Source organism: Acomys russatus, chromosome 5 (assembly GCF_903995435.1).
Source record: "Acomys russatus chromosome 5, mAcoRus1.1, whole genome shotgun sequence".
In the NCBI taxonomy this organism is placed as follows: Eukaryota; Metazoa; Chordata; class Mammalia; order Rodentia; family Muridae; genus Acomys; species Acomys russatus.
In genome coordinates this window covers 60817197-60833074 of record NC_067141.1, presented here as the reverse complement: position 1 = coordinate 60833074, position 15878 = coordinate 60817197, and the positions used below count along the sequence as shown (strand labels likewise).

Below are 15878 nucleotides of genomic sequence, written 5' to 3'. Positions count from 1 at the left end.
CAGGAAGCAGGGTCATATTTCCTATCATGTACCAGATGCATCCGATTCACACCACATCTGTACTGATCAGTGTCTTGACCCTCTAGGCCCGTAAGTTATTCTCACTGATTCCCCCACAATGCCAGTCCCTTTCCCCTCAGTGGATGTATTTGGACAAACCTGTTGATCTCATAGGTTTTGGAAAACTACCACTTCATCTCTAAAACTGAGACTATCTACTATACCCAAACTAGCATAGTATGGTGGGCAGACACATGAATGTGGCCCAAAGCTGGGCGTGGTGGCACACGCCTTTAATCCCAGAACCCCAGAGGCAGGCAGATCTCTGTAAATTCGAGGTCAGACTGGTCTACAAAGTGAGTCCAGGACAGCCCTGGGGGTGAGGTGGGGAGAAGAACCCTGTCTTGAAAAACAACAACAAAAGAATGTGGCCTAAGGCCATGGCCCTCATGCCAAAGGAAAGGTGCCATCAACTGCAGCAGGCTGAGTTCTTAGCCCAGGCCTTCAGGAGAAGTGCCTGATGGTCAAGAACCTGCTGGTCAGGCCCTGCCTCTTTCAACTGGGCACCTTCAACAGTAGGACAAAGCTGGGCTCAGCTTAACAGAAAGGGTTGGCCCCAGGTTACAGGCATTTCCCCAGAGAATGTGGCCTTTTGCATCCAAAGGCTACCCCAGCCTAACCCCTAGGGAGAGACCCCCAAATAACAGGGTGAATAAGAGGAAATTTTTAAAGGAGTCTGGTAGACCATGAAAAAAATTACAATAGCAGTAAGTTTCCAGGCAAAGAATGTCTCCAATCTCCTCAGCAACCAGACCTGAACCAGGTCATGCCAGGAATATCACAGAGAGGAGGACCCAGATGAACTCTGGGTTCTGTGGATGAGGCATGAGAGTTCAGAGGACAGAACATAAACAGAAGCTGGCCTGGGGCATAAACTGGCTGTGCAGAGTACTATGGGCTCCCTCAGGTACTGCCTCCTAGGTCCCTCTGGAGTCCTGGCACTGGCCTGGAGGGGTAGATGTAGGTAGGAGAAAATTGATTTAAAAAAACAAGTCACAGGAGCTCAGCATTATTCAGCCTCCTTAAGGAACTGGAGCTAACCCTGTGTACTGTGTGCCCCTCACTTCTGGTAAGAGTTTATAGAGAAGCGGTTTAGCAAAGCAGTTAGGCACTGTTGTTGCACGGCAGCTCTCCCACTGGCTGGGATGCAACTCACTAGCGGAGTGTCTGCCTAACAAGCACAAAGCCTGGCTCAGTCCCAATCCTCCAAAGTCTTGGTATCCTCATCTGTTAGGCCCCTGTTAAGTGGAAGTGACAGGGCCTATACTACAAGACCAACGTGAAAACTAAAGACTGTGAATGTTAAACACTTGAAAAGGGGCTTATCAGGCCGGGCGTGGTGGCGCACGCCTTTAATCCCAGCACTCGGGAGGCAGAGGCAGGAGGATCACTGTGAGTTCGAGGCCAGCCTGGTCTACAAAGTGAGTCCAGGACAGCCAGGGATACACAGAGAAACCCTGTCTCAAAAACAAAAAAAAAAAAAAAAAAAAACAAAAAACAAAAAAAAGAAAGATAGAAAGAAAAGGGGCTTATCATAAATGTGGTAGAAGATTAATCAATTGTACTGACTTTAGAGACGATTCCTGCAGCATGGGACAGGGCTTGGGAAATTAAAGTGTGTGAGTCTGTCGCCAGAGAACAGGGTGCTTTTGCTAGGAAAAACAAAACAAAACAACATTGTATGTAACACTCCTTATTACAGAGCTATGCTTGGCCTTCCCCAGATGCTGGGGCCCTGGTGGTGGGAACATGGACTCACGAACATTGTTACAAATGCACTCTCTGGAACATTCAAGAGACACAGCACAAGAACTGGCAGAAGTAGGGCACTGTTAGTCACGAGTGGCAAGGACGTCAGTAAACCAGCTATACCTGTTCAGAGACCAGTGAGCCCTTAGCTGAAACGAAGGTAGGCAGGTAGGGCAGAGAAGGAACCCAAGGCTGAAAGGATCAGGAAAAAATGGTCTAGAGCCCAAGTTCTTCCATTCCATCCATACTGTGGGAACCTCCTTCCATGTCTCACATAGTAGTTACTATCACAAAGTGAGGAAAACTCAGCCGAGGGGCAGGGGCATTGCTACAGGCTGACAGACAGGTGTAAGCACTTACTACATGTAGGCCAACAGGAGTGGAGCCTCAGTCCACGTGCTGCTTATCAGGTATGGAGAGGTTTTGGTGACAATGTGTGACTGCAGCTGACCCACGTCAGATAAATGAGCAAAGCTCCAAGACGGAAGCCCCCAAAGAGTCTCAGGAAAGAGTTGAGCCAGGCTGGAGGTAGGTCCCAGTAAACTGATTGCACTCCCCAGCTTTGACCTACTGAACAAGAAATGTCGAAGTCTGTTTGGAGACAGCCTAGAGCAGCCACTGGCAGCTGCTGAAATCACCAGCAAGGGTGGCCAGCTGGGAGCACTGCCAATGATTTGCTACTAATGAGAGCTGAAGTTCTCAAGTTTTTGTGAATGATTCACATTTTCAAAAATGAGGCTGAATTCAAGGCTATCTCCATAATAACATCACTGTCTGGCAACTTGCTTACAACTTGCCTTCCTGAACAAACGGAACTAGAAAGAATGGTAGCTAGCCAAGCGGTGGTGGAACACGCCTTTAACCCCAGCATTCAGGGAGGCAGAGGCAGGTGATCTCTGTGAGTCTGAGGCCAGCCTGGTCTACAGGGTGAGTTCTAGGACAGCCAGGGCTACACAGAGAAACCCTGTCTGGAGGTGTTGGAGAGGGAGGTAGTTAACTTAGGGAATAACTGAGGAAGCAGGCCTTGCATTTGAACATCAGTTGGTTATCTTAACTGGGTAAGGGGCAGATGGAGGGCAGCCACCAAATACACAAGTAACAGTAAATAATAACAAAATAAGTGGGCTGGAGAGATGGCTCAGAGGTTAAGAGCACTGGCTGCTCTTCCAAAGGTCCTGAGTTCAATTCCCAGCAACCACATGGTGGCTCACAACCATCTGTAATGAGATCTGGTGCCCTCTTCTGGCACGCAGGCACACATGGGGGCAGAGTACTGTATAAATAATAAATAAAATCTTTTAAATTACATAGTTAATAAGGTAGAAGATCTGGGGTAATAGACACTAAAGGAATAACATTTTTACTGTAATTACCATACTGTCACCAAGTCTTCCTCTGTCATATCTTCCTCTGAAAGAACTCTACATTTGTGGGTTAAAGAAAACCCATGGTCAGTCCTACTATGCTCTCAATGCAGGGAGTCAGAGGGTGAGCACAGCAGACCTCCCAAGTTAAGAGGGTGAGCTACTGCTGTTCCTCTCAACCCTGGGAAAGACAGACACCTTCAAAGCACCAGACGCTCTGCCTTGGGTTATCGGCAGTAAAACCCTAGCACCATTCTCTAACCCGGGCGTGGGCACTCAGCCGATCACTCCCACTCACTATCATACTTAACCGAGTACTCTAAATAGTCACTCCGATCTCCACTGATGCAGAAGCAGAAGCTCTGCCCTGGGGATTTCACACACAGCAATGAAGCAATGGAGGAGCTGGAGAGACGGTGCAGCAGAAGAGCACTGGCTGCTCTTCCAGAGGCTCCCGGTTCAATTCCCAGCACCCACATAACAGCTCACAAACAGTTTGTTACTCCAGCCCCAGGGGATGCTATACCCTCTTCTGGCCTCCCTGAACACCAGTTCACAAACATAAATGTAGGCAAAAAATGTGCGAGCACATACATACACATACACACATGCACACGCTTCTGCTGTTTGCTAGTAAATAACCTAGGGCAGCTCAGGACCCTTATCAAGTCTCAGTGCCTGGAAGAGAAAAGTGATTCCCGCTCAGCCTACTGTCAGGAGGCTGTAGGGACCAAGCAGTACACAGTGGTTGAGAAAGCACTTTGAGAACTACAAAATGCTGAGCAAAGCAAGGGATCATTCATCTTACTAATCACAAAGAGTGATGCCTGATTCTGCAAGCACTGACTAACGTGACTCCTTGCTTCCTTCCCTTGGGAGTTTAAGAATAATTCAAAGGCTACAAAGCGTGGGCAACTCCTTTCTTCAAATCCCTGGCACCTGGGAGTTGGGAAGTAGGGGTTCACTCTGGGAGAAGGCAGAGGAAATAACAGCATTTACATTCTACTGGCATGGGTTTTTTGTTGTTGGTTTGTTTTTGTTTTTCCTCTCTCTCTTTAGGATCAAGATCTTGGCTGGGATTCCATCGCCTCCAGCATTAAGCCCTCAAACAGCAACCCAGGCACGTCTATCAAGTACCTACTATGTGCCAAGTGGATACAGGCTGGGCTTTTGCTGCCTCTGAAGGTGTGGTCTGGGGAGTAAACTAGACAAGGTAGAGGGAAGAGGAAAGCTCTCCAACAAAGAGTTGTAGACCTCACAACTGTCATCCTGGGTGCTTCCCATAGACAGGGCGGGACTACAGCAACACACATGCTGTGGGCATGGAATTAAGAGTCAGGACCAACTGAAAGGATAAGCAGGCTACCAGGATGAGACTTGATAGGCCGTGACCATATATAGGTGGGAGAGGCTGTCCCCTTCTGTCAAAGACCTAGGGGAGGGGAATAGGGTGAAAGAGGGAGGAAAGAAGGGAGGAACAGGAGAACACAAGTGAGGGCTCTGAGCTCTCAGCTCATCAGGGTTTCAGTGCAGTGGTACAACAAGCTGTGTGGCCCTGGACGGCGAAGCTGTCTCTCTGGCACTGTTTCTTTCCCTATTTATTTATTTATTTATTTTATTTTTTTGAGACAGGGTTTCTCTGTGTAGCCTTGGCCATCCTGGACTCACTTTGTAGACCAGGCTGGCCTCGAACTCACAGCGATCTGCCTGCCTCTGCCTCCCGAGTGCTGGGATTAAAGGCGTGTGCCACCACACCCGGCTTTCTTTCCCTATTTAAAAGATGATGACAGCAGCCGTTGGTTATTAGGACTCACCTGGATCCTGCACCTGATGCTGCTGGAACGTGGTGTGCCCTAGATGATGCTAGTCGCATCTCTGAGTCCTCAAAAATAACCCGAAGCCTGTGGGCTCGCTCACCTGTCAGTCACAGGCTGCTTGCTGACCCTCAGGCACGTAGGCTGGGGCTCTGGAAATACACTCTTCACTCTAGGCTCCTAGAACCAGCCTCTCAGAACAAACAGGGACAAGTGAGGAGCCATTCCATGGCACAGTACCACAGAGGCTCCAGCCCTTTCCTGATAGGCTGTCTTGAGGGCAATAAAAACAGGGTTGAGGTTGGAGCAAACATGGTGCACACACACCTCTCTGAAAGCAAGAGAGACACTATCCTTGCAGGCTGAGAGAGAGGGAAAAAAAGAAGAGTGCATGCATGGCCTTGGGACTCACCCTACCTTCCCCCATGGGAACTATAAGTCTACCCTTCTTGTTTGCAAAAGGAGCAGAAGACAAGTGGCTCTCTAGGCCTGATGTAAAATGACATTTAGAAGCCAGACGAATTATTAGAACACAGTAATGTATCTTTCCCAACCACCAGCTATGGAGTTAGAAACCAGAAGCAAGGCAGATTTCTGACCAAAGGAGATCCTGGCCTACACCCACGCTCATGTATCTTATGCTCTGGAATACCTTTCAGGCTTCAAGTTTGGATCTCCTGCTCTTTCTCTAGACCTAAGAAACTCTGCTGTCTGTTTCCCTGGGAAACTGCAGAAAACTTTATGAGCCCAACAGAAATGTCCACCACTTAAGAAGAAACCATTAGTGTGGATAAAGATACAGAAACAGAATAACAGAACAATAAGGTGTCATTTCTCTTTTTGAAAGGACACTTTGACACATGCTACAATATGGATGAATACTAAAAATATGCTAGCTCGGCATGGTGCCACACACCTGTAATCCCAGCACTCAGAAGGCAGAGGCAAGGCACTTAACAAATATGAGTTCACAGCCAGCCTGGACTACACAGCAAGTTTTAGGCCAGTCTGAGCTACATAGTGAGACCACCTCTAAAAACCAATGGGGTCATAGCTAAGTGGTACGGCACTTGGCGAGCATGTGTACAGTCCTAGATGTCATCCTTGGTCCCATTAAGAACTAAAGTACATCTTATGTGTATGGTTAGTTGACACGGGGTTTCAGCACAGCCCATGCTGGCCTCAGACTTGCTATGTACCCTAAACTGACCTCGAACTCCTGATTCCTGTGCCTCCACTTCCTGAGTGGAGCGTATTAACTAAGTTGTTTATTAAGGAGGGGAAAATGACCACTAATTTTCAGGAAGAAGACTAAGCAAGGTTCATAGGTGGAATCACCCTAACAGCCCAGCAGTGGGAGCACTCAGGTGGGAATCCTCAGCCCTGGGCCTCAGAGGTGCTCACATTGTTAGACAGTTACAGGAAGGACAGCTCAGTTCTGCCCCGTCAGTTTTGTTTAGTTAGTTTTTCAGGACAGGGTTTCTCTTTGTAGCCTTGGCTGTCCTGGACTCCCTTTGTAGACTAGGCAGGCCTCAAATTCACAGAAATCCTCCTGTCTCTGCCTCCTAGGGTGCTAGGATTACAGGCATGTGCCACGTCACCCGGCTCTGCCCCATCACTTTCTCACCACCCAGAACTCTCTTCTTTTTGATACAAAGCTTTTGAGCAGACCTGTGGCGGTTCCCACTCCCACCAAGCAGGTGCTTTACAAGGCAAAGTTACAAAAGGATCTTTATGCTGCTTCTATCTTACTCAGGAGAGTCAATCACTTCAGTGATTCCCATCCACAACAGGTTTTAAACTGGACCTTTTATAGTTGTGCACCTTAGAAAGAGTAACGGTCAGTGGATATGTCTTTGTAAAATCCTGTAGCTTTGAACGGAAACCGTCTAAGTTCACAAAGGCTCCTTTTCATCCAGAGTCTGCGAGGTCAACAGAGAGACAATCTCTCCATTATACTAACAGGGAAACTGAGGCTCATCCAAAGCCACACAAACTAGCATGGCGAAAAGATCCAAAGCTTTTCCTACCAATGTCAGGTGAAAACCTGGATTGAGACCATGGAAAGAATTTAAAATTATTTAGCTAACCGTATCCTCATAACTTCTTGTTGCAGTGAATTACAAATATGGTCATATATGCACATACATCTGTATATACAGCTTATATATTCATCTATACAGAGAGGATAAATAAAGCATAAAGCAAATGACCTGCTCTACAAACCCAATCATGAATGTAGCAGACTACCTGCTTCCCCCTTTTTGAATACATTTGACCTTGACTATTCCCATACTTCTTGACCTCAACAGGATCAATACTTGACAGAGCCCACACAGTTTTGATACAACATGCCACATATCTCTGTGAACTAGGTAGGGAGCAGATACACCTTTGTTCTCCTTTTTAATAGCCGGATAAGAAAAAAAAAAAAAAAAAAAAGAGGTTAAAGAAATCTCTAGGTTTCTTTTCAGCTCTAAAATCCTATGATTCTAAAAATGCTCTAACAAATCAATGGTGACGAGACCTGGAATCCACATTGCTTGACTTCCTGCCTCACATTCTATGGGGCCACTCTTCCCTGCCCTGTGAGTTATGGACTATGAACACCGGGGGAGCCTGCACACATCAAACAACAGTGCTCCTGGCTAGTTAGGACCTTCACAGTGGCGGTGCTCTACGTCTCCCAGCAGGACGCTCCAACTGAGAATCACACCCCAGACACTAGAAGGCATATCCATTCCTGGGCAAGGGGCATGCTGGTCCTAGGCCCTCTGAGGTTGTAGCCAAGGTCCCTTCCTCAGGATACCTGCTCTAACACAGGCAGGCTCATTTAGATCCTCTGCAGATTCCACTAACTCTGCTACACGCTAACTCATCCAAGAAATACTAGGCACCTACTATGTTAAGCATTGCTCTTGGCACTCAAGACCAAATCTCTGACTACACAGAGGAAGAGGATGCAGTCAATATGAAGTGATGATATAGATTATGAAGGAAAACAGAAAAGGGAATGGAAACAGATAATGCCAGGAGCAAAGGGAGGAGGAACGATTTTCCAAAAGGATGGCCTGGGAGGGCAAAGGAGAGGATGGACCACTTCAGATTTCAAGGGGCTGGAAGGGGGAATGAAGAGAGATGCCTAACGAAAAGTAAATAGATGCCTTGTAGGCCCTGACACGGACACGGGATAAGCTGAGGAGTGACGGGAAGGGCTGAGCAAGGGAGTAGCAAACTCTGACTTACAGTTCACAGCATCACTCTGGCTGCTGAGGGAGAAACTGTCTGTTAAGAGACAAAGGAGGAGGCCGGGCGTGGTGGCGCACGTCTTTAATCCCAGCACTCGGGAGGCAGAGGCAGGTGGATCGCTGTGAGTTCGAGGCCAGCCTGGTCTACAAAGTGAGTCCAGGACAGTCAAGGCTACACAGAGAAACCCTGTCTCGAAAAACCAAAAAAAAGAAAAAAAAAAGAGAGAGACAAAGGAGGAAGCAGGAGGTCAGTTGAGAGGCCCATGATGGCTCGCTTAGCCAGGGTGAAGTCAGTACAGAAGGGAGAGAGTCAGGTTCAGAATACACCCAGGGCAAAGCCAACAGGATTTATTGATTAAATGGATATGGAACATGAGACAAGGGAAACTTGAGAGTTTTGGGGGCCTGAGGAACTGAAAAATGAAGTCACCAATAACTGAGACAAAAATAACCCTGGGGTAACAGAAGTGGGGATTCAGCCTGACTTCGGTGAGTAAATGCGGGAAACCACTGGGATGGTAGAGGTAGAGAACAAGCAGGCTGGAGAGGATGGGTCAATTATAACCGTGGACGTCACTGGCATACATAATACATAATAACTATAAGCATCATCACATGGTAACAACATGCAACTTTCTTGTGCTTATTGTCTGTACCCCCAAGACTGTAAGCTCTGTGTGGCTAAGGACCGTGCCTGTCCACAGCCAGCAAGGTGCCTGCCGCTCAGTAAATATTTACTGAGCAAATGGAGAAGCTGCTCAATTAGTCCTTTGAGACTAGCCACAGCCCCCACAAGAAGCAGACTCTCTGCAACCACAGAGCCGAGCCCAGCCAGGCTGGATCAGGGCCCAGGGCTCTGCCCCCTGAGCTTGGGTGTCCAGAACGTAAGTGGATCCACCTGGCACATCACAGGGTCAGTCATTTGGGTTTCAGCCCTGCCACATTCTCAAAGGGTGGGGCCATGCAATAGACTGGCCTGTTCCACCACCTCGATTTCTCTTGCCATGACTGGGGACCCAGTTGCTGACTTGGATGTACCTGAGGTATTGTGGGAAGTACCCTCCCCAGGAGTAAATCCTCAAGCAGTCTTGGAAGCATCCAGGCAAGTCAGTATCTAGAAAAAGGGAACACGAGCCTACTAGGGATGTATTCAGAGCAACAATAAAAATATATCTTTAAAGGGGCTACATAGTAAGAAAAATTAAGGACTATGTCTCAATAAATGTATTTAAAAATACATTAGTTTCTTTGACAGCTGTAGTTGTCAGATGTCACTAAACAGTCAAGAGTACAGTAAATGCATGCTATTCCTTTCCCCAATCACTAATATTTGAATGAATTCCACGTGGAAACTGAAACAAATGTGGCTAGTAAACAACACTTATTTTGGGGCCAGAGACATCACCCGCTCAGCAGTCCAGAGCACTTGCTGAGTTCAGTGCCTAGCACCCACACTGGATGGTTCACAACCGTTGGTAACTCTAGCTCTAGGAGAGCCAATACTCTTCTTGCTTCTGTGAGCACCTATAGACACAAGCACAATACACATAAACAATAATTTATTTCTATTTAAAAACACAACAGTAACAATCAGGCCGGCAAGATGGTTCAGTAAGTGAAGGATCCTGCTACCACTACCAAGCGCCAGTGTTTGACTGCCACAGACTACATGGTACCCAGAGAGAACCGACTCCAGCAAATGTCCTCTGACGAAGATTCCTTGACCAGGGGCATTGAGCCTGTTTCACTTGTCAAATGACGGAGAAGACAGAATTAAGGACAAAGGGTAGCACTATAAGGTGCACTTCACTTTAATAACTCCAGTTTGGAACAATCACCTTTAGGATTATGATAAAACAGCACAAATGTCCTTGAATAACTTTGTCCCCTCTGACAAATTAGATATGTGGCTCAGAGGTGCTTGCTGACATGCCCAGGTCAGAGGCCCAGGGCCACACGTCAGGTTCTTCTTCTTGATTTGTTGTTGTTGTTTTGTGTTTTGAGACAGGGTCTCACCATGTAGCCCTGGTTGGCCCAAAACTTAGGATGCAGACAAGTCTGGCCTCAAACTCAGATTCTTCTGCCTAAGCATGCAGAGTGCTGGGACTCAAAAGGCGTGCCGTCATTTGGGTCTGATCCCCTGCCTCCCTCTCTCTCTCTTTGGTTTTTTGGTTTGGTTTTTGGTTTTTCCAGACAGGGTTTCTCTGTGTAGCCTTGGCTGTCCTGGACTCACTTTGTAGACCAGGCTGGCCTCAAACTCACAAAGATCCACCTTCCTCTGCCTCCTCCCAGTGCTGGGATTACAGACGTGTGCTACTGCACAGTGACTCCGTTTCTCTTTTAAAAAAATGTTTTACCTGGGTGTGATGGTGTACACCTGTAATCACAGCATTTGGGAGGCAGAGGAAGGCAGATCTCTGTGAGTTGGAGGCTAGCCTGGTCTATAAAGCAAGCCTAGGACAGCAGGGCTATTACACAGGAAACCCTGTCTCAAAAAAACCAAAAAATAAAAAATTTAAAGTTCTTAACAAATGTTTTGCATGTATTTATGAGTGTGCACGCACATACACACATGTATACATTGTTCTGGACATGAGTGTGGAAATCAGAGAAAAAGGTTCAGAAAGTTGTCTTCCTGGGGGCTAGAGAGATGGCTCAGCAGCTAAGAGCACCAACTGCTCTTCCAGAGGTCCTGAGTTCAATTTCCAGCAATCACATGGTGGCTCACAACCATCTGTAATGTGATCTGATGTGCACTATATACATAATAAACAAACACATATTTAAAAAAATAAAAGAAAGAAAGTTATCTTCTTCTATCATGTGGATCTCAAGTATTAAACTTGGGTGGTCAGGCTTGGTGCCAAGTGCCTTTACCTGCTGAGCCATCTTACTGCCTTTGGTTCCCTGTCTCTCTCTCTATTCAGAACAAAGGAAAGTGAAAGTTATGCTTCAGTTACAGGGAAGAATCAGGCACACCCTGCACCCTGTGCTGGGGATTCAGTGGAGGGTCCTTCACATTATAAGCCAGGGTTCTAAGTCTGAGCCACCCTGCAGTTCTAGGCATTAGTCTTACAACATGAAACTATGTCCCTGTTAAAAGGTAAGCCACAGATTTTACAGGATGCCAAGTACACGCTGTGACGTTAAGAGGGATTCCTTCCCTTGTATCAAATCTGTCACCCTCCAGGGTAGCCCTCGGCTTTGGACTATGAATAAAGCTATTCACAGCAGGGTCCACAGAATTAAAAGAACCATTCACTAGCAGGTAAAAAAAAAAAAAAAAAAAAAAAAAAGTAGAGATATACTTCAGCAAAATGTTTGCATAAAAGATTAAAGTGGCAGGATGAAGTGAGGTTAGCTTTCTACAGTAATAGACACTGAGTGCTTCCTCTGTAGGAGCCACCGTGCTAAGTGCTGATTCTGTGTACACATGGTTGTGTGAGTGAGTGACAGAAACAGACCGGCAAACAGCAAAAGACAGAACCCAGGTCTCCAGGCTTAAAGTGGTGGCTGCTGATGGAGGACTGTGAACTTCAAAGGCATGACTAATAACACAGAGCAGGTAATTGTTGAGAAAGTGGCATAGGTAAGTATCTGCAGTTCTCAGAAGCCATCATTCTGAGGGGATGGGGGCCTTCCAGGCCAGGTGCTTCAGGGGATGTGGGTATGAGCAGAGGATGTGACACATATGAAAATGTCAAAAATTTAACCTATTGTTTTATATGCTAATTAAAAAAATTAAAGGTAGGATATGGTAGTAGACTCCTGTAATTCCAACACTCTGGAAACTGGAGAATTCAAAACCAGCCTAGGCTACATGGCTACACTAGGTACATAGGGAATTTCAGGCCAGTCTGCTTACACTATATTTTGAGGCTACATCTCAGAAAAAAAGAAATAAAAACAAAGGAGATAGATGGATGGATGAATTTGGGATTTTGAGGTATACTCTGAAGAAAGGCTCTCATAAAAGGGAAATGGTTTATGCTAACATTGCTGGCCTTAATGTCAGGGAAGAGGAAGGAATTGGTTCTGAAAGGACCAGGTAAGACTTGTACAGTCTTGAAAGTTAAAGGCCTTGTAGAGGTAGAAGGTACAGAAAAACTTTTGAACATTAAAATTTCAGTCTAAACACACAGTGGCTTCTAGAGGAACACTGTGTGCAGTATTAGAAGAGCGAGTGACTGATGGAGAGCGCTCGCTGCAGCCTGGGGGAATAGATGGGCTTGACATGGCCACGAGCGAAGGAAGCAAGTGAGAAGGGGCATGTTTGTAAGACCTGCTGGTGGAGAACCTAGCAGCCCTGTGACTCGCTGTCAGAAAGACATGGACAAGTCAGCGGAGTAAAGGAGAGGCAAGTAAAGAAGTGCAGCGCTTGCTGTAGAGGGGCTGGGCCTGAGGGTAACCACAGCACCTATGTCTACCTAGACATGGGGGTCTGGGAATCAAGCTGATCACTAGGAGACAGGGGTCTTTTTCAGGTACAGAGAGTTGTGCAACAAAGTAAACTATCTCTTGGAGTGCAATTGGAAAACCCAGAATGTCAAACTGAGCCACAGGTATATAGCAGGCTGAGGGTGGGCAAGAAGAATCAAAAAGGAGAGCTAGAGGCTAGAGTTGCAACTCAGCGGTAGAATGCTTCAACAGACTCCTGACTCTCAACACTGGAAGAAAAAATTAGAAAGAAAGGAAACCAGGATAAGGACAGCGAAGAAAGGAAGCAGTGCAGAGGAGGTTTGAGGTAGGAAAGGGTAGTCCACCATGAAAACACGCTGCAAAATCAAGGACAGTGCATACACACACATATGAAGTAGCTGCTGAGTGATTGAATGAATGAATGTATGAACAAAAGGCTTTGGTCAGAAGAATGGCCAGGGTTGCTTTCAAGAGGATTTTGGTAGGTTTTACCCCATCCTCCTATGAAATTGTTTTTGCTTGCCCGAGTCATCCTGTCTACCACACAGACACGCTGCCCCTGTGGCTCTCTCCCTCCTCCTTCCCAGTTTCCCCAAGCAAAACAACACACCTTCAGTGTCAAAGCAGACAGGAAACTCCAACTAGAGTTTCCACTTCATTAACAACTGCGCCTGTGGCTCCTCTTACATAAAAGAGGTAACAAGGAGGAAGAGGAGAAGGGATTCCAGACCCAGTTGCACTTCTAACTAGCTGTGTGACTTAGGAGAAGCTGCCCAACCTCTCTGGATCTGCGGTTTTACATAGAAGGGAGGCAGCTCTGGAAATTCGGACCAGTCTTGAAGGGCTCTTTGTGCTCCACAGTTTATCATTTGCATAAGTTCCTTGCAACACCCTCAGAGAAGGGAGTACAAGACCCAGGGAAATGACCCTCAGACGCAGCGCCAGGACAGGAGGGCTGTACCAAGAAAGTAAGAGAGCGACGCGCTGTTGGAGCTTCGCAGACCGCCAGAGAGCAGAACCCATTCTCATGGCTGAGAGGGATCCCATTCCAAGGGATGAGAAGGTTCCTAACAAACACGGAAGACAACGCTTACCCCGCACCCCACCTTTCCTAGACTCCCAGACGGCCGGGAGACTCTAAAAAGCCCTGCGGAGGGGTGGGTGGAAATAAAGATTTCCATCCCATGTTTCTATACTGCTTTCGCAAGTCGGATTCCCGAAGACACGATCCGCAACCCGATAATGACACAGTGAAGGAGCGGCTATCTATGTTCGCCTCGCTCGTTCCGACTTCTGGGGACGCAGGCTGCCCACGCCGCGCCCCGACCCCGGCTGGGGCTGCCAGACCAGAGGCGCACTCGTCTGGCCCCCTCCGCTGGCCTCGCCGAGGTCTGGAAACATTTCCTGCCCCCGCCCCCACCCCCAGCTTCCCGGTGTGAACGAGTTGGCCTCTCAGCCGGGTCAGCGCTCGCAGTTACCCCAACTCGCTTTCCAGCCAGCCGCGCCGGGGAGGGCCCCGTCTGGCTCTGAGAAGCCATGGGGGAACCCAGGCACCGGGCGCCGAGCGAGGTCGCTTGAGAACCCCAAGGTTCGGGCAAGGCAGGGGCCAACTGGCGGCGCTCCGGGACCTCGTTGCCTTTCCTGGCGTTACCTGCTCGCTTGCGGGGGTGTCCCGGAGCAGCCGGCCTCTCCCGGCGCTGTCTCCCCACGCAGTTGCCCATGCTGGCTTCTCAGCCGGTCCCCATGCACCGGAGGCGGCGGGCGGCCGGCTGCTCCTCCACGCTGCTGCCCCGAACGGCGGCGTCCCCGGGTCAACGACTCCCGCAGCCCGACATCGGGAGCGCCTGGATCTCCCCTGGGGTGCGCTCTGTCCGACGCCGGCTTCACCACAAACTTTACGGGCCAGGGGAGAGGGAAGTGGCCAGGCCAGGGGGGCCCGCGACAGTGACCGGCCAGAGAGCAGCCCGGGTGGAGGGGTGGAGGGAGGGGGCGGACACCGCCGCAGCTACTCCTGGATCACTCCGGGCTCCCAGCTGGGGCCGGCCCCCCGGAGCCTGTCACTCACCTGCCTAACCCCGCCCCGGCCCGGCCCCGCTCCCTTCCTCCCGCTCCGGTTGCCCGCGCCACCGCCTCCAGCCGCCCCAGGTGCGCATGTGACCGACGGCACCGCCCCTCGGGCCGGGCCTGGTTTTCTCATTGGCTTCCCCTAGGGTGCGCACCGCCCCTCGGCCCCACCCAGCCAGGTGCCCGCCCTGCCGTCCGTCTCCCCGGGAGAGCGGCCGGGAATTAGGCGTCCTCAACCGCCCCGGCTGCGTGCCCAGCAGTCGCTTCCCCTCCCCGAGCCGCGCCCCGATCCAGGCCCCGCCCTCCGGGGCGGGGCCGTTAGGTCCCTCATGGAACCGCCTGGCCCAGAGCCGGCAGGCACGTGACCTAGAAGTGCCCCGCCCCCGAGGCCTGCGCCCACCTATTGGCTGTGGAGGCGCGTGCGCGGAGAGGCGCGTCTTGTGGCAACACCTACTTCCCCTCCCACGGTCTCTGGCCCGCGTCATGGCTGCCGCCACCGCTCTAGAGGAGGCAGCGGCGCCTATGAGCGCCCTGTGTGGCCTCGTGCAAGACTTCGTCATGGGTCAGCAGGAGGGGCCCGCTGACCAGGTGGCTGCAGGTATGGCAAAGCAAGCGCTGCGAGGCTTCTGCAGGGGCCGGACCTCAGGGAGCGGCCTCAGCTCCAGCGCACGGCGGGAAGGGTGTGAAGGGAGAGGTGATTGTGATTGGTCCTCTGGCTACAGCTCTAACAAGTTAAGAGAGTCCCTTGAACCCTCCCTAAAGCTTCCTTTGCATCCCGCATCTCGCTGTAGTCCATAGAGAATCATTACATTTCTCCGATGAGGACCCCCGAGGCCACGCCAGAGTAGTAAGACTTGTTAGGGCATAGACCGGCCCGGAAGTGGAGCTGGGACTTGGACTCGGGTGTTCAGGTCCAAACCAGGTGCTTGCGTTATTTGTGGAGTGTTAACGTGAGAAGGCGGGCTCCAAGGGTTACACTCCGATCTCTTACCTTCCTCGAAGTAGCGTGAGCCACGGCTGTCTGAGTGGTTGTAATTGGATGGAGGAAGGGAGGAGCCAGTCTGGGTCCGGGTCAGTGGGCGTGTCTCTTAAGGCTTCACTCACCTATCTTAGTAGGGGTTTTTTGGTAAATTATCCTCATGACTTTAATATCTCATTTG

General features: G+C 49.4%; 2 protein-coding genes across 3 annotated transcripts in view; one reads left to right on the top strand and one right to left on the bottom strand.

Moving 5' to 3' along the window:
* The window catches only part of Ubtd1 (ubiquitin domain containing 1), a 57263-nt gene extending 42630 nt beyond the window's left edge, over positions 1–14633 (bottom strand). Inside the window, exon 1 of the mRNA XM_051146572.1 lies at positions 14306–14633. Coding sequence (XP_051002529.1) covers positions 14306–14375 — 70 coding nt within the window. The 5' untranslated portion in view covers positions 14376–14633. The remainder of the gene's footprint in view (positions 1–14305) is intronic.
* Positions 14634–15155: 522 nt separating this feature from the next.
* Positions 15156–15878, top strand: part of Mms19 (MMS19 homolog, cytosolic iron-sulfur assembly component) — a 36731-nt gene continuing 36008 nt past the window's right edge. For both annotated transcript variants that reach the window (XM_051146570.1, XM_051146569.1), the window contains exon 1: positions 15156–15316. In XM_051146570.1, the coding sequence (XP_051002527.1) occupies positions 15202–15316 (115 nt within the window). In that variant the 5' untranslated portion in view covers positions 15156–15201. The remainder of the gene's footprint in view (positions 15317–15878) is intronic.